Source organism: Mus caroli, unplaced genomic scaffold (genome assembly GCF_978045245.1).
Source record: "Mus caroli unplaced genomic scaffold, Mus_caroli_1 scaffold_8, whole genome shotgun sequence".
In the NCBI taxonomy this organism is placed as follows: domain Eukaryota; kingdom Metazoa; phylum Chordata; class Mammalia; order Rodentia; family Muridae; genus Mus; species Mus caroli.
In genome coordinates this window covers 3,554,641-3,578,948 of record NW_028227263.1, presented here as the reverse complement: position 1 = coordinate 3,578,948, position 24,308 = coordinate 3,554,641, and the positions used below count along the sequence as shown (strand labels likewise).

General features: G+C 52.3%; 1 protein-coding gene across 1 annotated transcript in view; it reads left to right on the top strand.

Annotated features, from left to right (window-relative positions):
• The window catches only part of Muc5ac (mucin 5AC, oligomeric mucus/gel-forming), a 30,664-nt gene extending 8,530 nt beyond the window's left edge, over positions 1 to 22,134 (top strand). Inside the window, exons 16-49 of the mRNA XM_085841148.1 lie at positions 304 to 398; positions 936 to 1,062; positions 1,333 to 1,588; positions 1,733 to 1,785; positions 2,199 to 2,299; positions 2,628 to 2,779; positions 3,411 to 3,549; positions 3,642 to 3,755; positions 3,863 to 4,042; positions 5,255 to 5,494; positions 5,807 to 5,963; positions 6,779 to 6,907; positions 7,167 to 7,320; positions 7,941 to 7,984; positions 8,098 to 8,283; positions 9,434 to 13,753; positions 13,967 to 14,160; positions 14,631 to 14,805; positions 15,166 to 15,416; positions 15,509 to 15,692; positions 15,951 to 16,152; positions 16,686 to 16,864; positions 17,431 to 17,521; positions 17,649 to 17,749; positions 17,888 to 17,919; positions 18,420 to 18,582; positions 18,921 to 19,025; positions 19,234 to 19,271; positions 19,797 to 19,919; positions 19,999 to 20,097; positions 20,470 to 20,589; positions 20,788 to 20,845; positions 20,947 to 21,055; positions 21,531 to 22,134. Of these exons, the coding sequence (XP_085697274.1) occupies positions 304 to 398; positions 936 to 1,062; positions 1,333 to 1,588; positions 1,733 to 1,785; positions 2,199 to 2,299; positions 2,628 to 2,779; positions 3,411 to 3,549; positions 3,642 to 3,755; positions 3,863 to 4,042; positions 5,255 to 5,494; positions 5,807 to 5,963; positions 6,779 to 6,907; positions 7,167 to 7,320; positions 7,941 to 7,984; positions 8,098 to 8,283; positions 9,434 to 13,753; positions 13,967 to 14,160; positions 14,631 to 14,805; positions 15,166 to 15,416; positions 15,509 to 15,692; positions 15,951 to 16,152; positions 16,686 to 16,864; positions 17,431 to 17,521; positions 17,649 to 17,749; positions 17,888 to 17,919; positions 18,420 to 18,582; positions 18,921 to 19,025; positions 19,234 to 19,271; positions 19,797 to 19,919; positions 19,999 to 20,097; positions 20,470 to 20,589; positions 20,788 to 20,845; positions 20,947 to 21,055; positions 21,531 to 21,813 (8,954 nt within the window). The 3' untranslated portion in view covers positions 21,814 to 22,134. The remainder of the gene's footprint in view (positions 1 to 303; positions 399 to 935; positions 1,063 to 1,332; positions 1,589 to 1,732; positions 1,786 to 2,198; positions 2,300 to 2,627; positions 2,780 to 3,410; positions 3,550 to 3,641; positions 3,756 to 3,862; positions 4,043 to 5,254; positions 5,495 to 5,806; positions 5,964 to 6,778; positions 6,908 to 7,166; positions 7,321 to 7,940; positions 7,985 to 8,097; positions 8,284 to 9,433; positions 13,754 to 13,966; positions 14,161 to 14,630; positions 14,806 to 15,165; positions 15,417 to 15,508; positions 15,693 to 15,950; positions 16,153 to 16,685; positions 16,865 to 17,430; positions 17,522 to 17,648; positions 17,750 to 17,887; positions 17,920 to 18,419; positions 18,583 to 18,920; positions 19,026 to 19,233; positions 19,272 to 19,796; positions 19,920 to 19,998; positions 20,098 to 20,469; positions 20,590 to 20,787; positions 20,846 to 20,946; positions 21,056 to 21,530) is intronic.
• The last annotated feature ends 2,174 nt before the right edge of the window (positions 22,135 to 24,308 follow it).

The following is a 24,308-nucleotide window of genomic DNA, read 5'->3' as shown; positions in this document are numbered from 1 at the left end:
GTGAAAGAAAGGAATAAGACTCTAATGTACTTGTGGCATTGTCCATCCCCCTGAGAAGGGTTGAGGAGGTGGAGCTCAGTATCAACTGGTCCATCCCTCTTTTCCTCTGTATTTTGGTCCAGAAGTCTTGACTATTTGTCCATGGCAATGGCACTCATATTGCTAGGAGGTGAGATGTCTGGGGACATACATAGGAAAGAAGAGAAAAAATGATTGTAACATCTCTATGCCTCATGACCCCAAGTGAGAGAAACCCAGGGGCTTGGGTAAATAAGTAGCTGATGGGTTCCTTTCTATCCACAGAAAAGTATGCTCAGCACTGGTGTTCTCTGCTGACTAACACCAGTGGTCCATTTTCCCAGTGCCACGCCACCGTGAACCCCAGCACCTTCTTCTCGGTAATGCTTACTCACTGCTTCTTCATCTAGCTAGGACTCCAACACTGCATTGTGTGATCCATATTTGGAAGACCAAAAGACACTGGATGGAGGCAACTGACAGGCAGCATGTGGCAGAAACATTCTCCAAGTCTGTACCTTTGGTTCTGCTCCTGACATCCATGGTCCTTATTTTCTTTTTGCATGTTCATTGAGTTTAGATCAAGCCTTGGGTCTATACTAGGAACAGGACTAAACATGAATCTTTTGAGATGCGTAGTCATAAGACAGTAAGGGAGACAGGGTGTTCTAGAGGTGGACCATGTGGGTCACAGAGACAAAGGGTCAGTGTCTTCCCAGAATCTGTGTTCTAGAGGGAAGGTTGGATGCTTGTGAGATCTCAACATTAAGGTGAACTAAGGAGGAGTGGAGGATGAGGAAATGTCCTGAGGAAGATAAGGAAGTTAAGAATATGTTGGGATCGGGGGAGGGGCAGTCAGATACCAGGCTCCTGAATTCGAGGCTAGGTCCCTGATGTTCCAATGTCTCTACCCCCAGAACTGCATGTATGACACGTGCAACTGTGAGAAGAGCGAGGACTGCATGTGTGCAGCCCTGTCCTCCTATGTGCGTGCTTGTGCTGCCAAAGGAGTGCTGCTCAGTGACTGGAGGAATGGCATTTGCAGTGAGTGTTCTGTGGGCAAACAACTCTCTTTCTGTACAGGTCAGGGCCCCTATCCTTTGCCTAGTAGCTGATTGGATGCTCCAAGGGTCTTATTCCTAAATCAGTCTCTGAAACTAAGGGAGAACCAAGCCATTGTGACCAAGAGAACTAATGGGGAAACAGTGTCTGGGGGAGCTGAAAAGGCTTCAAACTGCTAGGTCCTCTTGTTATGATTGCTGGGCTATGTGTCCACCAGTGTTCTAAGTGTCTCTTCATTCTGTTCTCACACAGCAAAGCCTACAATTACCTGTCCAAAGTCAATGATCTATCAATACCATATCAGCACCTGCCAGCCCACCTGCCGTGCTCTGAATGAGAAAGATGTCACCTGCCATGTCAGCTTCATCCCTGTAGATGGCTGCACCTGCCCCAAAGGCACCTTCTTAGATGATTTGGGCAAATGTGTACAGGCTACCAGCTGTCCTTGCTACTACAAGGGATCCACAGTTCCCAATGGCGAGTCTGTGCATGACAGTGGGGCCATTTGGTAAGACCCTTAGGCCTGGCAGACTGTTCCCAGAGGACCCTTGTCACCCTGCTCCCTTGTACCTGTAGTCATGCAAACAAGGAGGACATGGTGGGGATTCACAGGGCCCAGATTAGATGATATTCTAAAGCCCTCTACTTTCAGCACCTGCACCCAAGGAGCACTAACTTGTATTGGAGGTCCTGCCCCGACTCCAGGTGAGTCTGTGAGGGAGTCTGTCAACTATGGGAGTATACCCAAAGAGCTGTCAGGGTTGATGCCCACCCCAAGTGAACAGAGCTGGGCTGATGATCAGTTTTACTGTGTGGTGTAGTTTGTGTCTGTGCCCATGGACTCCAAAACAGGAAAGATGAGGTGTAGACACTGTACACACATAATCATGAAAACATTCAGTACATTCTCACATAACACACACACACACACACACACACACACACGCACGCATTCTGCATGCATAACACAGATGTGCACCCTCCCCCACACACAGGCCAGGCAGCCACATGCTTGGCTGTCTAGAACAAATGGCTAAGATATTACAGCACTGGCCTCCCTCAGAGAAAGTTTGGCAGGGTTGGTTGGCATCACCTCACTGGTCCCCTTCCTTCTCCAGTGTGTGATGCACCCATGATCTATTTTGATTGTCGCAATGCCACACCTGGTGACACTGGAGCTGGATGTCAGAAGAGCTGTCACACCCTAGACATGACATGTGTAAGTGACCTGGTTACTCCCTAATAGCCCTTCCTAGGACCTTCCTGATGGCCTCTTCACTTCCTTGACCCTCTCCTGCTATGGTGTCTATGGAGACCATCAGGCCCCCTCATGGCTGTTCCTGGAGCAGAGCAACAGCAACAGCGCTCTCCAATGCTGAGGGCCTTCAGACTATTGTGGCTAGACTGTATTCTCAGAGCACCCCTGGTCTCCCTGATGTCAAGCGTCCTGTTCCCATGTTACCCACAGTCCTGCAGACAAAAAGGACATGTCAGCCTCAGAAGCCATCCACACCCAGTCCCATTCACCTTGTTCATATTCCCTACAGTATAGCTCCGAGTGTGTGCCTGGCTGTGTGTGCCCGAATGGGCTGGTGGCAGACGGAAATGGAGGCTGTGTTGTTACTGAGGACTGTCCTTGTGTGCACAATGAGGCCACCTATAGGCCTGGGGAGACCATCCAAGTGGGGTGCAACAACTGGTATGTGGGGGTCATAGTGGGAGAGGTGGCTATCTAAGCTATCACCAGGTACAGAGGTCCTTGTTAGGAATGGACTAAGTTCAAGCATAGCTTCTGATGGCATACACAGTGTCTTAGTCAGGGTTTCTATTGCTGCACAAACATCATGACCAGAAGCAAGTTGGGGAGGAAAGGGTTTATTCAGCTTGCACTTCCACGTTGCTGTTCATCACCAAAGGAAGTCAGGACTGGAACTCAAGCAGGTCAGGAAGCAGGAGCTGATGATGCAGAGGTCCCAGAGGGATGTTCCTTACTGGCTTGCTTCCCCTGGCTTGCTCAGCTTGCTTTCTTATAGAACACAAGACTGCTAGCCCAGGGATGGCACCACCCACAAGGGGCCCTCCCTGCTTGATCACTAATTGAGAAAATGTCTTATAGCTGGATCTCATGGAGGCACTTCCTCAACTGAAGTTCCTTTCTCTGTAATAACTCCAGCTTGTGTCAAGTTGACACAGAGCTATTCAGTACTCACAGCGTAGGCTCTCAAGATGGCTAAGCTGCGCTTCAGTTTCCCATAAGGAGTCCCCATAGAGCCTCTGGGAAGGTCCCCACTTCAGTGGGAGCCCTTAGCTGACCTCCACTTTCTACACAGCACCTGTGAGAACAGGATGTGGCAATGCACAGACAAGCCTTGCCTGGCCACCTGTGCTGTATATGGAGATGGCCACTACATCACTTTTGATGGGCAGCGCTACAGTTTCAATGGGGACTGCGAGTACACACTGCTGCAGGTATGATTGTCTGGCACCCTCACCCGTGGCCACACACAGCCCTAGGAACTCACCACCCTTCCATGTCATGTAATGGTCTTCTGCTCCTCCAGGACAACTGTGGTGGGAATGGCAGCTCCCAGGATGCCTTTCGTGTTGTCACTGAGAACATCCCCTGTGGTACTACAGGAACCACCTGCTCCAAGAGCATCAAGATCTTCCTGGGGGTGAGAGGAATTGAGCTAGCCAAACACCCTGGGGGGTGCACAGTGGTGCAGGGCCACAAGGAGGGGGTGTGTTCCTGACCAGGCCCTGAGGATCTCTTGCCACACAGAACTATGAGCTGAAGTTGAGTGACAGCAAGATGGAGGTGGTCCAGAAGGATGTGGGGCAGGAGCCCCCTTACTTTGTCCACCAGATGGGCAACTACCTGGTGGTGGAAACTGACATTGGCCTGGTGCTTTTGTGGGACAAGAAGACCAGCATCTTTCTCAGACTCAGCCCTGAGTTCAAGGTGAGGCTGAGTCAGAAGCGCATTTCTGTTATCCCTCCCAAGGGCTGGGACACACTTGGGGATGGGGAGATGAACAGAGAGAGGCAGAAACACACACAGAAATAGAGAGAAAAGTAAAACAGAGAGACAGAGAAAGATTGAAAGAGAGTTATTCAGAGATGGACAGAGAGAGTGAGAGAGATCAAGAGACATATGCAAAGAGACAGATGAGGCAGAGAAAGGCAAAGAGAGACAGAGAAAAGTAGGATGGGGAAGAAGGCTCAGTAGGTAAAGGCATTTGCTGACAAAGTTGATGACCTCAGGCTAGAGGTTAATCCCCAGGATCCATAAGGTAGAAGAACTGACCTCTGAAAGAGCACTGTGGAACATGCATTACACACACACACACACACACACACACACACACACACACGTTGGAGGGAATGGATGGGAAGAACCTTTAAGATAATAGTGAGGAAACCCCCTGCTGGGACCACACACTTTTGTATCTGGACACTGGAAGCCCAAGTAATGTATCAATAGGACTGCAATCCCGCTGAAGGCTCAGGAGGCTCTTTCTTGCTTCTTTAGCCTTTGGAGCTCCAGGTATCCTTGGACTGAGGCTTCACTATCTTACTCTCTATCTCTGTTGTCGCATGGTTTTCCTGTATGTGGTTGTGTCAGTATTTTTTCTTTTTAATAAGGGCATTAGAAAGGGGACCCAGAACCCACCCTGCTTTAGTGGAGCCTCATGTTGCTTGACCACACCTTCAAAGATTCTGCTCCTAGGAAGGCAGCACTCACAAGCACCAGGGTTAGAACAGGGACAAATACGGGCCCACTGTCCAGACCACAGTAGTGTTTTGGACTGCTCTCCAAGACAGGCTCTAAGCTGACTGCCATAGCCCCACACTCACCCAACAAAGTGACTGAGAATTGGTTCTAAAGTCAACATAGAGGAAAGGACAAAGCAGCCTCATGGAAAAAATGGAGTTAGAGGTTTCCTAAGCTGCCAAGATGGGGAACTCATAGGCCTCCTAGTAAGTCAAAGGCAGGGATTGAGGCCTGGGGGCAGATACAGACAGGCACAAGTACCACGAACTACCATTGGACACCAAAGGGGTTGCCTTCCAAACCCACGCTTGCTAGTTGGGTGGTAGTAGAGCAGACCAGGTATCAGGGTAAAGGAAGGGGGCTCTGTCCCACACCTCTAATATCTGTGTTTCTCTACAGGGCAGGGTCTGTGGCCTGTGTGGGAACTTTGATGACAATGCCATCAATGACTTCACCACACGCAGCCAGTCCGTGGTCAGTGACATGTTGGAGTTTGGAAATAGTTGGAAGTTGTCTCCATCCTGCCCGGATGTCCTGGTGCCCAAGGACCCCTGCACTGCCAACCCTTACCGCAAGTCCTGGGCCCAAAAGCAATGCAGCATCATCAACAGCGCAACTTTCTCCGCCTGCCATGCTCATGTACGGCAATGGGGTGGGGTGGTCTCTGGACCTAGGATGGAGATGCCATCAGCCAAGGGGTTCAGGGACCCACATGCACACACTAGAATGCACTATTGTTTGCGGGTTGTTGACTCTGAACATGGACCGGGGAAGCTTCAGGCAGCTCCGTGATCAGGGCCAGCCTATGGAAGTGATGATGTTCTGGCCGGATATTCACAGTCATACATTTGTCAGCACGGACACTAGTAGAAACTAGTCCAAATGATTAGGCCTGTATGTGCACTGAGAGATGGGGGAGGCGGATTCCCCTGATGCTTTTGTCTCTTTCAGGTGGAGCCGGCCAAGTACTATGAAGCTTGTGTGAATGACGCCTGTGCCTGTGACTCAGGGGGTGACTGCGAGTGTTTCTGCACCACTGTGGCCGCCTATGCCCAGGCCTGCCATGAAGTGGGAGTGTGTGTGTCCTGGAGGACACCAGACATCTGCCGTGAGTGGGGCTTTGTCTGTGTTGCTGAAGGGTGGGGCTGGGGGGTGAGGTGGGTGGCATCCTTCTGCTCCTCCTGACTTGGTTCTGGCCAGTGTGTGTGCACGTGCATGTGAGCACACACACACACACACACACACACTGGGGGGAAATAGTGACATTACCAGCCCTGTGAGGCCCCCTGCATGCACACCTGCCAGAACCCAAGTGGCTTGAGCTTTAGCTAGGAGGGAGAACACTGCTGCCTTAGGCACATCTCCAAGGGAAGGCACCCTTGGCTTAAGGCTGGGATGGGAGGGAGGGCACCACTGTGCATGCACACGCGCGTGCGAACAAGTATGTATTGCACATGCAAGTGCACAAACACTGTGACCACTCAACAGGTGGCTCGAATATGAGCAGCTCCAAGGGCTGGGAACTGCTAGGACTGGGCTATGATATCAGCTGTAGACTAGGGTTCCAGGTAGGCGAGGCCAGCTCTGTATATACATCAGAATGCATTGAAGGGTTAATAGTTTCCTGAAGAAAGTGAAACAGAAATGAGGGTGAGCAGCTAGAGGAGGAAGCCTGACCTCAGAAAACCTTCTGCACTGGAGGCGTCAGTACTCCTTCTTAAGCACAGTCCATGTGAAGCCTCGAGGGCGTGGTGTGGCTGAGGGCAGCTGCTGTACCTGGAGAGCTCCGTTTGATGGTTTCTGCTCTGGCACTCCCATTAGGCAGAAACCTTTATCTGACTTACCCTTTCTTGGGGTGGGGTAGGAAATGATTTAGCAGACCCTAGGCTCAGGCTTATCCCAGTAACTCTTTCCATTTTCCAGCACTGTTCTGTGATTACTTCAACCCAGAGGGTCAGTGTGAGTGGCACTACCAGCCGTGTGGGGCCCCCTGCATGCGTACCTGCCAGAACCCTACTGGACAGTGCCTACAAGATCTCCGTGGTCTGGAAGGTAGACTGAAGGCTGAAGTGGGAGGGGCAGGATCTGTTGGGTTCCTAGGATCAGAACTGGGGACAATCCTGGGATCTAAGGCCTGGGGTCTATCCTGGGATGGAGGCCTGGGGTCTTTTTATTCTTCCTGATCCCAGTAGGAGCCTTTATGGTTTCAACCATGTTGTGAATGAGGCTGGTCCCAGGGGACAGACCTGGGCCATGGAATGAGAGGACTCTGGGAAGACTCTGTCTGGAACACAGGTCTCTTGGTCCACAGGATGCTATCCCAAGTGTCCACCAACAGCCCCCATCTTTGATGAGGGCACAATGCAGTGTGTATCCAACTGTACAGTCACCTTTCCCTGCCGCGTCAATGGAAAGTTGTACCGGCCAGGTGCATCAGTACCTTCAGACAAAAACTGCGAGTCCTGGTGAGTCACTCTGCCAGAGTAATAGATGACCTGAAACACTGTGGGGAATTGGAACTAATCTTAGAGCACCAGCCTGGGGTCTAGAAGGACCCTCAATCCATGGTTGAGCAGAGGGGGAAGGATGACATCATCAGCACTGTGGGCCCCATGGATGCACACCTGCCTGAACCCCAGTGGCCTGAGCCTCAGCTAGGAGGGAGAACACTGTTGCCTTAGGCTGAGCTGGGAAGGAGAGCATCCTTGGCTTGGGCTGACAGGGAGGGCACCCTTGGCCTGGGGTTTTTAAATGAAGGGAGGAAAACCTCAGCATGGGGCTCAGGTGAGAGGAAAGGTGCCTTGGGCCTAAGGCTCATCTGGGAGGGAGGACACCCTTGACCTAAGATCCATCTGTGTGTGAATGTGATGTGCCCTCAGGCCAGGGCTGAGGGGACAATGTCCATCAAAGTCCACATTGCCTCTATTAGTTATTGACAGGGGACAATGCTGGAGAGAGTGTGACCTTAGTAGAGCAGACTTGGGCTGTGACAGGGCTGTTTCATCACGAACACTAAGCACAGCAGGTTCTAACAGACAGTTCCAGTTCCTATGCGCTCAGTTCCACTTCTTGCTTCTCTTGACAGCATCTGCACGGAGAGTGGTGTGCGCTGTACCCACGATGCTGGTGGTGAGCTCCTGCAGCTCCCTCTGAGCTGGAGATGGGGTGGTGTGTGGGCAGGTGGGGCATTTGTTGCCAGAGCTTTAGCACACCCTGACAGGCTAAACATCTATTCCCCACAGCCTGTGTCTGTGTCTACAACGGGCAACAGTTCCATCCCGGGGAGATCATTTACCGCACGACAGATGGCATAGGAGGCTGCATCTCTGCACACTGCAGGGCCAATGGTACCATAGAGAGGAGCGTTGACACCTGCAACCCCACCACCCCCACACCCCCCACCACTTTCTCCTTCTCCATACCGCCCGGTAAGGCTGATGTGACTGGTGGCAGAAAATGCGAGGTTTCCCAGGGGTATCCCTCTCCATGGTGATTGGTACTGCCTCTCTTGCTGAACGTTAGGTTAATGGCTATCTCTAGATATTAGTGGCAGGCCATGAGGCTCAAGAGCTGGGAGGGACAGGAATAGCTTGCTTTGTTCCACAGCAGAAAGGGATCAGTCATACTGACCACTGACCCATTCTGGCAGGCCTGGTATCCATAGTGCTGCTTTCTGTAGCGACTGGACACGACCTCAAGGGAGTGTGGGCCTTGAAAGGCTTTCTCTCTCTTGCAGTGACACAGATACAGGCCAGATTAGACCAGATTAAAAGTACATAAAGGCAGATTTATTAGGAGGCAGCTCCCAGGTGGGTTCACCGATCTCACAGGTGGAGATCAGTCACGTCACACTGGCATCCAGGCTAAAGTAAGGGGGTTTTATAGAACTTAGGTGAGGAGTGATGGCATGCCAGCTAGGAGCTGGGATTGTGCCCATACGTGTTCAGAAACTGAGCCCCTGGGCGGGCACTCTTGGGTGAGCACTTGGAGATGGGAAGTGATGACATGTTAGCACAGAGTTTATTCCAAGGGGGTGGGGGAGTTTTCTCTGTGTGGGCAGGGTTGGGGGAAGGAGGGCAGATGGGGGTTTCCCAGCTTGTGCGGGGCAAGCAGGGGTTCCAGCCTAACAGGCCTTAGCTTAGAAGCTACGAGAACAAATGGTCCTAGGCCAGCCTTGGATGAATATGAGATTCTCCCAGAATTCATAGCTGCCTGCTTGCTTTACACTGCATGGATCGCTAGGCGTCTCTGAGGTCTCATCCTCCTGGAGATTTTTAAAGTTACCCCAAACTAGTTTTGAGGGGTTTAAGCTTGTAGATTCCTCTCAGGGCGTGGCTCAGAGAGTAGAGGTTACTCTTTAGAGGTTAAGTTGTCTGTTCGTGGACCATCTCTGCCCACTGAAAGGCACTGGGAAGGTAGGCTGACTGACATGGCTATAATGTTCAGTTTTCAAAGTTGGTATGACCAGGGTGGTGAGACCCACAAGACAGCCGATGAAGGAGGAGTGAGGCTGTGACTAGGGACCAGGGGGGGCAGTCCCAAGGCCCCAGTGCTCATTCCTGTTACTTTTGTCCACAGTCATGACCTCAATGCGACCCTCCAGCACACATTCCAGCCCTACCCCGAGTGTAGGGCCCTCAGGGGGCCCAAGCAAGGCTGCATCGACAACCAGCAGCATATTGTCCGTGAAGAGCCCTGTCACAGCCCCTATGACCATGTCTACTTCAGCCTCCGCCGTAACCACATCAGGTTGCCGGGAGGAGTGCCTCTGGTCTCCCTGGATGGATGTCAGCCGTCCTGGACGTGGCATTGACAGCGGTGACTTTGACACTCTGGAGAACCTCCGTGCCCATGGCTACCCAATCTGCTCAGTGCCAAAAGCAGTGGAGTGCCGTGCTGAGGCTAGCCCCGGGGTGCCTCTTCCTGAGCTGCAGCAGCACCTGGAGTGTAGCACAACTGTAGGGCTGATCTGTTACAACAGTGATCAGCTGTCAGGGCTCTGTGACAACTACCAGATCAAAGTCCAGTGCTGTATCCCCGTCAACTGTCCAACCTCCCAGACGACCCATGTGATATCCTCCAGGACGACTAACTTGGGTGGCACAACCTCCTCAGTCCCTGTCACCTCAACTGAGCACCCATACAGCAGCACAGTTACCTCAGGTCCTTCTACCCACACCCCAGGTCCGTCTCCCTCTTCCTCAGTGCCTTCTTCACCAACTCCAGCTCCATCGACTCCTGCCCCAGTCAGTTCTACCACTGTTAAAACAACTCTGCCCATCACTAGCCCAACACCAGAGCCAACTCCAGCCACATCATCTGTGTCCATCTCAACCTCAGGGTCCACCATGCCTTCCTCTGAAACAACTCATGAGTGCAAACAGGAGCTTTGCAATTGGACCAATTGGATAGATGGCAGTTACCCTGGGTCTGGCAGAAACAGTGGAGATTTTGACACCTTTGCAAACCTGAGATCCAAAGGATACAAGTTCTGTGAGAAGCCACGAAATGTTGAGTGCAGGGCTCAGTTCTTTCCCAACACACCACTGGAGGAGCTGGGGCAGGATGTGACCTGCAACCGAGAGGAGGGTTTGATCTGTTTGAACAAGAACCAGCTGCCACCCATGTGCTACAACTATGAGATCCGGATTGAGTGCTGCACAGTAGTAAACAACTGTTCCACAGCTTCAGTTACCACACAACCCCCCTCACATGAAGCCAGCACGAAAACAGAGACCAACTGGACCACCCACATGTATTCCTCTCCCACAAAGGACACCAGTAGTCACTCAGCAACCATAGACACAAAGACCTGGACCTCAGGTAGTTCACACACAACCACTCAACCAGTGACCACCCACTGCCAGCTACAGTGCAACTGGACCAAATGGTTTGACACTGACTTTCCAGTGCCTGGGCTACATGGAGGGGACCTGGAAACCTACAGCAACATTGAGAGGAGTGGAGAGAGACTCTGTCACCGAGAGGAGATCACACAGTTGCAATGCAGGGCTAAGAACTACCCTGAGAGAGAGATGGAGGATCTGGGTCAGGTGGTGCAGTGTGACCCCAGTGTGGGCCTGGTGTGCAACAACAGGGACCAGGGGGGCGACTCTGGGATGTGCCTCAACTATGAGGTGCGACTGCTGTGCTGTCACATTCCTGAAGGCTGCCTCATGACCACACATGTCACTCTTCTCAGCAGCACAAGTGAGACTGTCACCAGCTCAACACCTGCCACCACTTCCATGCACATAGCAAGCAGTACTTCCATGCCCCAAACTATGACAATCGGTGTGCAGACAGAAAGTACCACCCAAACCAGCTCGCCAAATACAGGAAAGACAAGCACCCCCTCAACACCCCAAACCAGCTCACCCAATACAGGAAAGGCCAGCACCATCTCTACACCTCAAACCAGCTCACCCAATACAGGAAAGGCCAGCACCATCTCTACACCTCAAACCAGCTCACCCAATACAGGAAAAGCCAGCACCATCTCTACACCCCAAACCAGCTCACCCAATACAGGAAAGGCCAGCAGCCCCTCAACACCCCAAACTAGCTCAATACATAGAGGAGAGGCCAACACCACCTCTACAACTCAAACCAGCTCAGCCTCAGGGCCAACAGTCAGCACAGTGTCCACCAGGGACACCAGCACCAACTTTGGGCAGACGGACCACACAACATTCATGGGGAAATCCAGCACTCTCTCTGTCCCTGGATCCAGCACCACCTCTGTTGTTACCAGCATCACGGGTACCAGCCCTCACTCTGAGGTGCCCTATTCCCCAGTGACCACCCACTGCCAGCTACAGTGCAACTGGACTAAGTGGTTTGACACTGACTTCCCAGTGCCTGGGCCACATGGAGGGGACCTGGAAACCTACAGCAACATTGAGAGGAGTGGAGAGAGACTCTGTCACCGAGAGGAGATCACACAGTTGCAATGCAGGGCTAAGAACTACCCTGAGAGAGAGATGGAGGATCTGGGTCAGGTGGTGCAGTGTGACCCCAGTGTGGGCCTGGTGTGCAACAACAGGGACCAGGGGGGCGACTCTGGGATGTGCCTCAACTATGAGGTGCGACTGCTGTGCTGTCACATTCCTGAAGGCTGCCCCATGACCACACATGTCACTCTTCTCAGCAGCACAAGTGAGACTGTCACCAGCTCAACACCTGCCACCACTTCCATGCACGTAGCAAGCAGTACTTCCATGCCCCAAACTATGACAATCGGTGTGCAGACAGAAAGTACCACCCAAACCAGCTCACCCAATACAGGAAAGGCCAGCACCATCTCTACACCCCAAACCAGCTCACCCAATACAGGAAAGGCCAGCACCATCTCTACACCTCAAACCAGCTCACCCAATACAGGAAAAGCCAGCACCATCTCTACACCTCAAACCAGCTCACCCAATACAGGAAAGGCCAGCACCATCTCTACACCTCAAACCAGCTCACCCAATACAGGAAAGGCCAGCACCATCTCTACACCTCAAACCAGCTCACCCAATACAGGAAAGGCCAGCACCATCTCTACACCTCAAACCAGCTCACCCAATACAGGAAAGGCCAGCACCATCTCTACACCTCAAACCAGCTCACCCAATACAGGAAAGGCCAGCACCATCTCTACACCTCAAACCAGCTCACCCAATACAGGAAAGGCCAGCACCATCTCTACACCCCAATCCAGCTCACCCAATACAGGAAAGGCCAGCACCATCTCTACACCCCAAACCAGCTCACCCAATACAGGAAAGGCCAGCACCATCTCTACACCCCAAACCAGCTCACCCAATACAGGAAAGGCCAGCACCATCTCTACAACCCAAACCAGCTCACCCAATACAGGAAAGGCCAGCACCACCTCTACAACCCAAACCAGCTCAACCTCAGGGTCCACCATACCTTCCTCTGAAACAACTCATGAGTGCAAACAGGAGCTTTGCAATTGGACCAATTGGATAGATGGTAGTTACCCTGGGTCTGGCAGAAACAGTGGAGATTTTGACACCTTTGCAAACCTGAGATCCAAAGGATACAAGTTCTGTGAGAAGCCACGAAATGTTGAGTGCAGGGCTCAGTTCTTTCCCAACACACCACTGGAGGAGCTGGGGCAGGATGTGACCTGCAACCGAGAGGAGGGTTTGATCTGTTTGAACAAGAACCAGCTGCCACCCATGTGCTACAACTATGAGATCCGGATTGAGTGCTGCACAGTAGTAAACAACTGTTCCACAGCTTCAGTTACCACACAACCCCCCTCACATGAAGCCAGCACGAAAACAGAGACCAACTGGACCACCCACATGTATTCCTCTCCCACAAAGGACACCAGTAGTCACTCAGCAACCATAGACACAAAGACCTGGACCTCAGGTAGTTCACACACAACCACTCAACCAGTGACCACCCACTGCCAGCTACAGTGCAACTGGACCAAATGGTTTGACACTGACTTTCCAGTGCCTGGGCTACATGGAGGGGACCTGGAAACCTACAGCAACATTGAGAGGAGTGGAGAGAGACTCTGTCACCGAGAGGAGATCACACAGTTGCAATGCAGGGCTAAGAACTACCCTGAGAGAGAGATGGAGGATCTGGGTCAGGTGGTGCAGTGTGACCCCAGTGTGGGCCTGGTGTGCAACAACAGGGACCAGGGGGGCGACTCTGGGATGTGCCTCAACTATGAGGTGCGACTGCTGTGCTGTCACATTCCTGAAGACTGCCTCAGGACTGATCAGACTTCTCCTGTGACATTATCCCATAAGCCCTCATCTGCAGTTGTGTCACCATCATCTGTGTCCCCGTCCTTGTCGACCAGCCATAGGGTTCACTCTACCACTCCCTGCTTCTGCAGCGTGTCAGGCCAGCTATACCCCTTGGGTAAGTAAGATATTTTTATGCAGAATTCTAAGGTTCCCTGGTTCCTCATTTTCTTCTGTGACTATCCTTAGTTTTGGCAGACGGTGCCACAATTGCCTTCAAACATTTCTAGTCTTATCCTTTCATTAAGTAGATGCCTTGAGGCCTTCTGCCTTGGAAGCAGACTTTTCTCCCATTGCCTTCCTAACTTCTACATACCTCTTGGTCTTGCAGGATCCATCATCTACAACCAGACAGACCTTGATGGCCACTGTTACTATGCGATGTGTAGCCAGGATTGTCAGGTGGTCAAGAGGGTTAGTCAAGACTGCCCCTCCACCATGCCACCTCCTGCGACAACTCTATCTACATCGACCACGCCACCTGTCACTGAGCGGGATCGGTGCAATGTGTTTCCTCCAAGACTGGTAAGTCTATCTCCCATCCTCTCTGGAGACTCGTGGCCACTGTGGAAACCTTGGTGTCTTTGCAATTAGACCTTAGCTTCAGTCCTCGTGAAGATCACCAATTGTCACTAGTTGACACAGGGTGAGCTTTGAGCTGAGTTCTTTTATGGCTTTATAGGGCTGGTCTATGCTTTGAGGATATGGATGTTCTTGTCACATAGTGGGGTGTTGGTGCTGGAGCTTAAAACTTCCCCCAATGAGAGTGACGGTGTCAGAGGGTTGGTACTCTCCATGGATGTAGTGGCACATGCAAAGGTGTGACATACAGTGGAGGTGGGAGGAGACAGTTCCACATCATGAGTATAACCAGTTCAATGTATTAGCAGGGGTGAGGTGAGGCTATGAGCTGGAATGGGGATATAGAACCCCGAGAACTGAAGAGTGGTCCTATGGCCCAGCACTCGGGCCCACAGTTGGCTTTGTTTCTGCAGAGAGGAGAGACCTGGCCCATGCCGAATTGTTCCCAAGCCACCTGTGAGGGCAACAATGTCATCTCCTTGAGCCCACGCCAGTGCCCAGAGCTGAAGGAACCATCTTGTGCCAATGGTTATCCACCTCTGAAGGTGGATGACCAGGATGGTTGCTGCCAGCACTACCAGTGCCAATGTGAGTGGAATTAAGGTTCAACAGGGGGCAGCATGACAGAGGAGGAGAGAATGTAGTGGACATCAGGAAACACTTTCCATTGTGAAGGCAAGGATAGGGATGCCAAGTAGAGAGGACAGAGCCCCAGAACCATGGAGCCCAGTGGGAGGAGAGAAGGGTCCTCTGGGTCTTAGAATCTCAGCGGCTTATGAAGGACCTGCCAGGCCAGAGTCTGAAGGAACCACCTATGTGTGTCAGAAGGGTACAATAGTTTCAGAAGATTCTGATTTGGAGGCAACAGGGGAGGGGTTGGACCAGCTGGATGAAAGCTACTCCATAGGTGGTATAGAGGCCCTGCTAAAAGCTACCTGGTGCCCACAGGTGTTTGCAGCGGGTGGGGTGATCCCCACTACATCACATTTGATGGCGCCTACTACACTTTCCTGGATAACTGCACATACGTGCTGGTGCAGCAGATCGTGCCCGTGTTTGGATACTTCCGTGTGCTCATTGACAACTACTACTGTGACGTGGGAGACAGCGTCTCCTGCCCACAGTCCATCATTGTGGAGTACCACCAGGACCGTGTGGTGCTGACCCGCAGGCCAGTTAGAGGGGTCATGACCAACCAGGTAGACATGCCCTTGTGTGTGGAGGGGTTGTGGCAGGCTTGGTCTGGGATAGGGACCCTAATCCTAAACTTCCTCCTGCTGTGTGTATCCAGATCATCTTCAACAACAAAGTAGTCAGTCCTGGCTTCCAGCAGAATGGCATTGTCACCTCCCATGTGGGTATCAAGATGTATGTTACCATCCAAGAGATTGGTGTCCGGGTCATGTTTTCGGGTCTCATCTTCTCTGTCGAGGTGCCTTTCAACTTGTTTGCCAACAACACAGAGGGCCAGTGCGGTAAGCTCCACTCTGGATATTGTTCGGGTGTTGAAGTCAACCTCCCCATGGGCCTAGAGAGATTTCAGACTGTGCACAATTGTGCTTCACATCTGATGTTCCCTGGCGGCTTCCCTGTACACCGGGAACCGAACTGACTTCTGGGAAAGCCAGATGCACAGGAAAGGAAGCAAGACAAGATGTCAGTTCTGCTCTTCAACAGGAGTCCACTGGGCACAGGTCTGCTGCCCAGCTGGCTGACCCTTGTCTCATCTGCAGGCACTTGCACCAATGACAAAAAGGATGAGTGCCGCCTGCCTGGGGGTTCCATAGCCTCCTCTTGTTCTGAGATGTCTCTCCACTGGAAGGTGCCCAACCAGCCTTCCTGCCAAGGGCCTTCACCAACTCCAACTTCAGTGGTACCCAGGCCTTCACCTACTCCGTGCCCACCATCGCCACTCTGTGAGCTCATCCTAAGCAAGTAAGACTCCAGGAAGTGGGGTAGCCTTCCTGGCCCCATCTGCCAAAAGCTAGTGGGTCCTTAAAAGGCTCCTAAGAAAAATGAGACCTGCCTTGTTCCAGGCTCTGGGCACTGTCTCTATGGATTGAGTCAGACAGTTGTTGCTGGAATGCTATTGTAGGGCTGACTGTGGCTGGGTTGGCTAATCTCTGAAGTCTTCCACTGGCCCCTCTCAGTGGTATGGGCATCAGTTACTGCCTGCACATGGGCAAAACCCAGGGGTTCAGAATGAGGGAGCCTGAGGGGAGAGGTATGGGTTTCAGAATGAGGGAGCATGAGGGAAGAGAGGCATTGCAGGAAGCAATACTCTGGCTGATACCTTTTCTGGCACACACAGAGGTGGGATGCCCTTGGGAGACAGCCTCATAGGTGCTGAGTCATTGCCCAAGACCTCACCTCTAAGGGGATATCACAGATCTGGAAGCTGCCCTCTGGGTGGCAAGTTGACTAGAATGGATGTACACACCACCATGGTTGTCTCTGCCCACTCACAGTACCTTCAAGCTCTGCCATGATGTCATCCCCCCGCTGCAGTTCTATGAAGGCTGCTTATTTGACTACTGCCACATGCTGGACCTGGAGGTCGTATGCTCAGGCCTAGAGCTCTATGCATCACTCTGTGCAGCCCAAGGCGTGTGCATCCCCTGGAGAAGCCAAACCAACAACACCTGCTGTGAGTGCCCAGCCAGCTTACTTTCCTGTCCTCTGTCGCGAGCATTTAGGGTCACTGGGCAGATAGCCTGGGTAAGGAGAAGGACAGCCAGACTTAGGACCGGTCTTCCCTGGAAGGAAAGGCTCCAAGTTTTGGGCTTGTGAAAAAGGGGGTTTGTCAAGTTAAGGTGTCTTTGGACTTAGGGCTTGAGGTGTTGTCTGTCTTAGACAAACAATAGCACTAAGGACCTAGACAAGTTGTTCTCAATCTGTGGGTCAAGGGGTCACATATCAGATATCCTGAATATTAGATATTTACATCATGATTCAAAAGAGTAGCAAAAGTTTAGTTACGAAGTAGCAGAGGAATAATTTTATGGTTGCGGGTCACCACAACATGAGGAACTATGTTAAAGGCCATATCGTTAGGAAGGCTGAGAACCGCTGACTTAGAGGAATTCGAGGTTAGCGATAGCCACTGAAGGCTTCTGAGGGGGTGTCAGTACTCAGCAATGGCTGGGGCTTAGAGGAGCCCAGAAGTGGGGCCTTGAAATGGCTTCTCAGGTGTGGCTCTCTCTCTCCACACAGCATTCACGTGCCCTGATAACCAAGTATACCAGCCTTGTGGCCCATCCAACCCTCACTACTGCTACAGGGATGATGGCATCAGCCCAAGCCTGTAAGTGTCAGCACTGTACTCTCAGGACTGACAAACCCTGGGCACCCAATTCTGCCATTTGGCTCTCCGAGGATGGGCTCTTTCTTACCTGGGGGTGAAGGACCCACCAATTCTCTGTTTTTCACAGGACCCTTCAAGAGGCTGGTCCCAAGACAGAGGGCTGCTTCTGTCCAGACAGCACGACACTTTTCAGTACCAATGACTCAATCTGCGTGCCTTCCTGCCAATGTACGTCCCCAAGGGCATGGAGTGTGGGTTTGGAGGGGCAGGATGTGGCTTGACCCCAGAGCTCACTATGGTGACCAATGGGTTCTATTCCTGCCCTATCCCTGTGGCCACCTAAAATGACAGAATTCCTCTCTACAGGGTGTCTGGGGCCTCGTGGGGAACCTGTGGAGGTAGGTATAAATGGTAATGGTCTCTGGGGACCAGAAAGGCTGGAGGGGGATCCTGAAAACAAAGGCAGTGTAGGGCTGGGATTGGGGTGTCTCCCTTAATGTGCCAAAGACCAGATGAAGGCAGGGAGAGTCTGGTGTCCCCAACAGGATCCAGGAAGGCCTTCTTCCCTGGAGCCTGCCTTGCCTGTGTTCTGGAGCTGCTGGGTGTCTCATGAGGACTGGTCAGCCCTGTTCTTTCCTGGAACTCCTTATTCCCTGAAGAGATATGTGATGAGTTGTAGGGAAGGGTTGCTCACGAAACGAAGCCCCTTTCCCGCCTCAGCTCCTGGCCCCCATGCTTGGCCTGTAGTGCCTCAGGCCTTGCACTTCTGAAGCCCTCTCTCCAGGCTTGCTACACAGCACCTCAGCACATGTGGGGCCTGAACATGAGCCTTGGCTACAGCTGCCCCAGGGATGAGCATCTCACGCACAGGTCAGATTCATATATCTTTCCTCCACAGCCGGGTCACACCATTAGCATCGACTGCCAGGACTGCATCTGTAAGGAAGCCACGCTAACCTGCCAAAAGAAGGCCTGTCCTCAGCCCACCTGTCCAGAGCCTGGCTTTGTGCCAGTGCCTGTAGCCCTGGAGGCTGGCCAGTGTTGTCCCCAGTTCAGCTGTGGTGAGCTTTTGCTACTGTCCCCATACCCGAGGGTAGGACTGTCTTGAGGTGCACCAAGTCAGTAGTCAGCTCTGCATATATGGTCTCAGGAGTCAGGGAGGAGAAGCCATGCTCTCCCAGGCTCTGCACATTGCCTGAGGGACCTGTGTCCAGGTCTGACAATCTCCTAGCAGGTGTTCTTTAATTTTGTGTGGTAGAGACTCCTCTGCTCAGCCTGAAGAGCCTGCTCCTGGGGTTCTGGGCTGCCATGGCATCCTGTGGTGTGGGGGATGGGCACTTAGAGCAGAAGAGAAGCATATATAGAGGAAACCCAGCCCCTGACAGCTCTCTACCCACAGCCTGCAACTCCAGCCACTGCCCTCCGCCTCTGCACTGCCCGAAGAATTCTAGCCTGATAGTCACATATGAGGAGGGAGCTTGCTGCCCGAGCCAGAACTGCAGCAGTAAGTGCCCCTAACCTTTGCACCAAGCCACACTGGGGTCTGGAATTCCCCTGGGAATGATGAAGCTATGGATGGTTGGAGATGAGTGGTTGCCCTTGGTGGGAAGGAAGCCTGCTGTGGACCAGTATCTAGCAGCAGAACTTACTGGTGCAGAAGCCAGGCTGTGCCATGCAAGGCCTAGGCTACAGCCTGTATGTCTTTTGCACAGGTCAGAAGGGCTGTGAAGTCAATGGGACTCTCTACCAGGTAGGAATCACTGGTGTTCAGGCCTTAGAGCCTACAGGGACTGAGTTCCCACTTGGGGTTCCCCACCAGCCCTTTGGAGCTCAGGTGGACATCTGAGAAGCCAAGGAGAGCTTGAGCCTCTCTAGAACCTGCCCAGACCAATGACCCAAGCTTCTGTGGACATAGCTCAGAGCAGTGCAGTTAAAGTTGGCCCTAGTACCCTAGAAGCTGCCAATACCTACCTGGGATCATCAGGATTCTACAAGCTCTCTGCTCCCTGAAATCATACTGGGCACGCCAGCACCTCAATACCCCAGCTTGACTTTTCCATGCCATTACCCAAGTATGTGGTATCCTGGGTCTCCTGACATAGAGACAGAGTGATAGGTTCTGTCCTGTGACAGCACCTGAATCACTGTCTCTTCACAATAAAGTAACACCAAGGGAATGGGTCAGCCTGGTGGGCAGCCAGGATAACTGGCCAAAGTATAGGTAAGGTCTCTTTTGAGCCTGAGCCCACTAATGCCCAGCCGGGACTCTTTCCAGCCTGGTGACATGGTCTACTCCAGCCTATGTGAGAGATGCCTGTGTGAGGTTTCCAGCAATCCCCTTTCCGATGTCTTTATGGTCAACTGTAAGACTGAGATCTGTAACACCCAGTGTCCTAAGGTGAGCACTGGCCCCATTTCTGCTCTTGTCAGCCTGTGCCAATGGCCCGAACTCAGGCAGCACACCATTCTCCCTGCAGGGCTCTGAGTACCAGGCCATGCCAGGGCAGTGCTGTGGCAAGTGTATACCGAAGACCTGCCCTTTTAAATACAACAGCAATTCTACCTACTTCTACCAGGCGAGTAGCTGGGACCATGCTAGGTGACCTTAGGAAGGGGGATTGATTAGGGCAAAGTCACACCGCTCACCAAACTACTCAAAGTCCCCGGCCTAGGTATAGAACATGAAATGGACAGCATCTGTGAACAGAATCATCAGGGCTCTGGGGGTACTAGATCCTGAGTGGCCTAAATTATGGAGGCTCAGGGGTCATCAGGTGGGGTCCTGGGGATTCCAGGCTGAGTAGAAAGGGTCCTAGAACCTTGGGGGCTCTTGGGAAGCCGTATCTCGCAGACATACACCTGGCCTGTGCCAGTGTCTCCCTGGAAGCTAATAGGCTTTAAGGAGACAGAGGATAGGCACTCATTATGCAGCCTGGGCCTCCTTGCAGCCTGGTGAGTTATGGGCAGAACCTGGGAACCCGTGTGTGACTCATAAGTGTGAGAAATTCCAAGATGTACCCATAGTCGTGACAATGAAGACAGAGTGTCCCAAGATCAACTGTCCGCAGGTAAAGTTTGGGCTTCCCCGCTCCAGCCAAGGGGGCAGCTCCCTCCCTGGGATGATGGGGAGGGCTGCACGACCAGCAGGCATTCCTCACTAGTGGAAGGGCTTCCTACTCTTGTTTGCCTTTGGCCTCATGTCTCATTCCTCCATTTCTTAATGCTTCATTGCCCCTGACATTCACAATGGCCCATTGTTGGCACAGGGCCAGGCTCAGCTGAGAGAAGACGGATGCTGCTATGACTGTCCCTTACGCCAGCAGAGTAAGTGGGGATCTGACAAAGAAGGAGTTGATCCCAGCCTGGGGCACCCAGGAAGTTATTGATTAGACAATTACCTTCTGCCTCCTTTCCTGTCCTCCCAGAATGTACGGTATACCAAAGACAGCAGATCATCCGTCAGCAAAACTGCAGCTCTGAGGGCCCAGTGAGCATCTCCTACTGCCAAGGCAACTGCGGAGACAGCACCTCCATGTATGTATGGGCCCCAGAGAGCCCAGGGAGTATTCAGAGACGAAGTTGACAGCAGGGATGGGGTGGGGGGTGGGATACAGGGTAGATAGGCAGAACCAGGAGGGTGAGAAAGAGGGTTCAGAGCTTCTAGACTGTTACTGATAACTCATGAATTCCAAGGTAGCATCCACAGGGTTCCAAGCTCCTTGGGCGGTACTGACTCCTTTTAAAGCAGTATCTGTTTGTGGAAGTATCACATCCAAGGTACTCAGCAGGGACCTGCTGGGCATCCAACTGTGGACTTAGGACACCTGGTGGCCAAGGGCAGCTGTAGCAGTAACAGTCGCCCCAGGGCAATTGGCAAATGAGCTGATAGGGTCTTGAACAAGGGTGACAAGGACCTCAGGAGCTCGGCACCGTGCCAGCTGGACACAGAACCTGTGGCATGCTCAGGCAGCTCCCAGCAAGGCTGGGTGCTGAACAGATCTACCCACAGGTACTCCCTGGAGGCCAACAAGGTAGAGCACACATGTGAGTGTTGCCAGGAGCTGCAAACCTCTCAGAGGAATGTGACTCTGCGCTGCGATGACGGCTCCAGTCGGACCTTCAGCTACACCCAGGTTGAGAAGTGTGGCTGCCTGGGCCAGCAGTGCCATGCTTTAGAGGACACAAGCCATGAAGAGTCCTCAGAACAAGAGTTCAAGTCCAAGGAAAGTGAGGAACATGGCCAGCAGTCGGCATTCAGGGTCAGCGAGGACATGCTTGGGCCTTTCCAGTAAACTGAATACCGCTGCTGTCCCAACCAAAAGGTCCTCCCGAGGCCAGCAAGTGGCTTGAATTCTACCTACCTGCCGCTTCCTCTTCAAGAGGGACATCGACCCCAGATGGTCTTGGAGGTAGGAGAGGCCCCTCTCCACTGATTAGGTGGAGACATGGTGGTCGCGGGCTCCTTTTGAAAGAACTTCATGATCACCCAAGGATCCTATGAATGACAGTCACTTGGATGCAGGTGACATCTGCTTGGCCTCACTTTCACCTCAGACCTGCACCTATGACCCCCCCCCAACCTAAGGAAATGACCAATATGTTTTATAAATATACTCAAGAGCATTTATGGATTCTCTGTGTGTGTGTTTTGTTTTCTTAAGACAAACAATCATGTCTATAGATATAGGAACTGAACTGCACTCCAGGAAGCTTATATGTCAGGCTGTTCACTAGGGGCCTGGAAGCCCAGTGAAGGCTACTGGGGAGTCCTCTGCCTCTGTTTCCTAGAGAGAATATTTCCCCATAAGTGACAGTCACTACACAGAAGCTAATGAGAGCCTGAATAATGCTCAGGGTCAGAAGCATCCTGGGAGGAAACAATGAGAGAAAGAATGCATGAGCAAGTGAATTAATGAATGAGTACGTGACCGAATGAGTGGGAAAATGAGTGAATAAATGGGGAAGCGAGTGGCTGAGTGGGCATGTGAATGAATGAATGAATGAATGAATGAATGAATGAATAAGTGGGTGAATTAGTGAATGAATGAACAGGTGAATGAGTGTGTGAGCCAGTGAATGAATGAATGAATGAAGGAGTGGATTAATGTGCGAGTAGAAGAAGGCACGGAGAGCCAAGTGGTTGATTAAATGAGTGGGTGAATGGTTAAGTTTATCAGTGCATGAATGGATGAGGGGGACCTAGTGGTGACCAGGCTGAGCCATGCAAGTTTGGATCTCCCACGGGCAGGATAGGATCATGCCCGTTCCATCCTCTAGTGCTCAGCTGCTCCAGACCTCATCAAGAGCAGACACATGGAGGGCAGCAGGGTAAATATTCCTAGAGCGGACACTAGGAGCAGAGGCTGAGATGTCAGCCTTTTGGACTTAGACATTTGCTAGGAAGCTGGAGCTATAACTTGAAAGGACAGGAGATAAACAGTTAGACCTTGTTGGATCCCTGGGGGCACACTGGGACTCAGGGGGGTGGGAACCTCAGACCTGTGGTCACTGGACATGCGTGGAGTGGGTAGAGTGGTCAGGTGAGGGGAGAAAGACAGTTCTCACGTAGGTCTCTGTCTTACCCAGCAAGGCAGCACGCTGGTAGCAAGCATGACTTACACAGGAACCCGGACTCATGTGTCCAAGCTCAGCCTCCAGGGATTCGGTGTCCAGTGCTTCTGTGTCACGCTGCCTCAGATATAAGAACCAGGCTCAGCTGGGTCTAGTCTGGGATGCCAGGAGGTTGCAACCCTTCTTGGACAATTGGGAAACCAGCTTTCTGGTGTTCAGTTGTGTTCCTCAAAGCCACCATAAAGTGGAGCAAGTCCAGTTCTGCACCTCTGTAGTGTTATGGATCTGGGCTCTTGCTCTTGGGTATACTGTCCCTTGAGGACAGCACGAAGGAGAACTGAAGCCACAGAAGGGACAGAAGTTCCCAGAGTCTAAGGGAACGTGTAAGGACAGCCCTCCTATTCTGCCCAGGCATGCCCACTGGACAGGCAAGCTCTGGGCTCAGCTGGAGAACTACAGTCCTTCTACCTGTCTGCCAGCCCTTCCAGTCAAGGCCTAGTCTGATTGCCAAGATACCTTCAGGTCCATCCTGCCTGAATGTAATCTCCACGTTTAGGAAATCAGAGATATCTCTAGTCCCTATCAGGCCCCAATTCACAAAAGGTTTTGTCCCAATGTCAGGTCTCACAATCTGCCTGGCATTGGGTTTCAGGCAGACAAGTCCTATCAGCATAATATTAAGGGTTCCCAACACCCTCCCTAGCCCTACAGCTGCCCTGCTTGCTGGGGCTGTTTACTTCCAATGGTATGGCCTGCTTTGGGCTTGATTCCTACCCATGACCAGTGCTGAGAGGAACACTTCCTGGTTGAGACACTGTGACCTTTCGTGCAGGCAAGAAGCATATCCCGTGACCCCTGAGGCTGGCTGTCTCTGCAGGTCCTGCTCTGCTGCCTGCTTACCCCACTGACCAGTGGCCGCCAGTCCCTAATCAGTGTCATTGCCCCTGGAGAGGATCAGGTATCCCAGAGAGCCGCCTCTTCCTCTCAGTGGGGTGGTGCAGTGGTCACTAATCCCCTGGCTCTTGGAGTACCCAGAGATTGAGGTCCTCCCTCCTCGTCATTACTGCCCAGAACCATGGCAGGTGTGCTGGCAGGAGGCAACCGGATCTCATGCTCCAGGGTGGGAACGGTTGCCTTCCTTACCTGCACACCCTGCCCACTGCAGGGTCAGCCAGATTGTGCAATGCATTGTTTCTGGAAAGAGCCAGAGACCTGG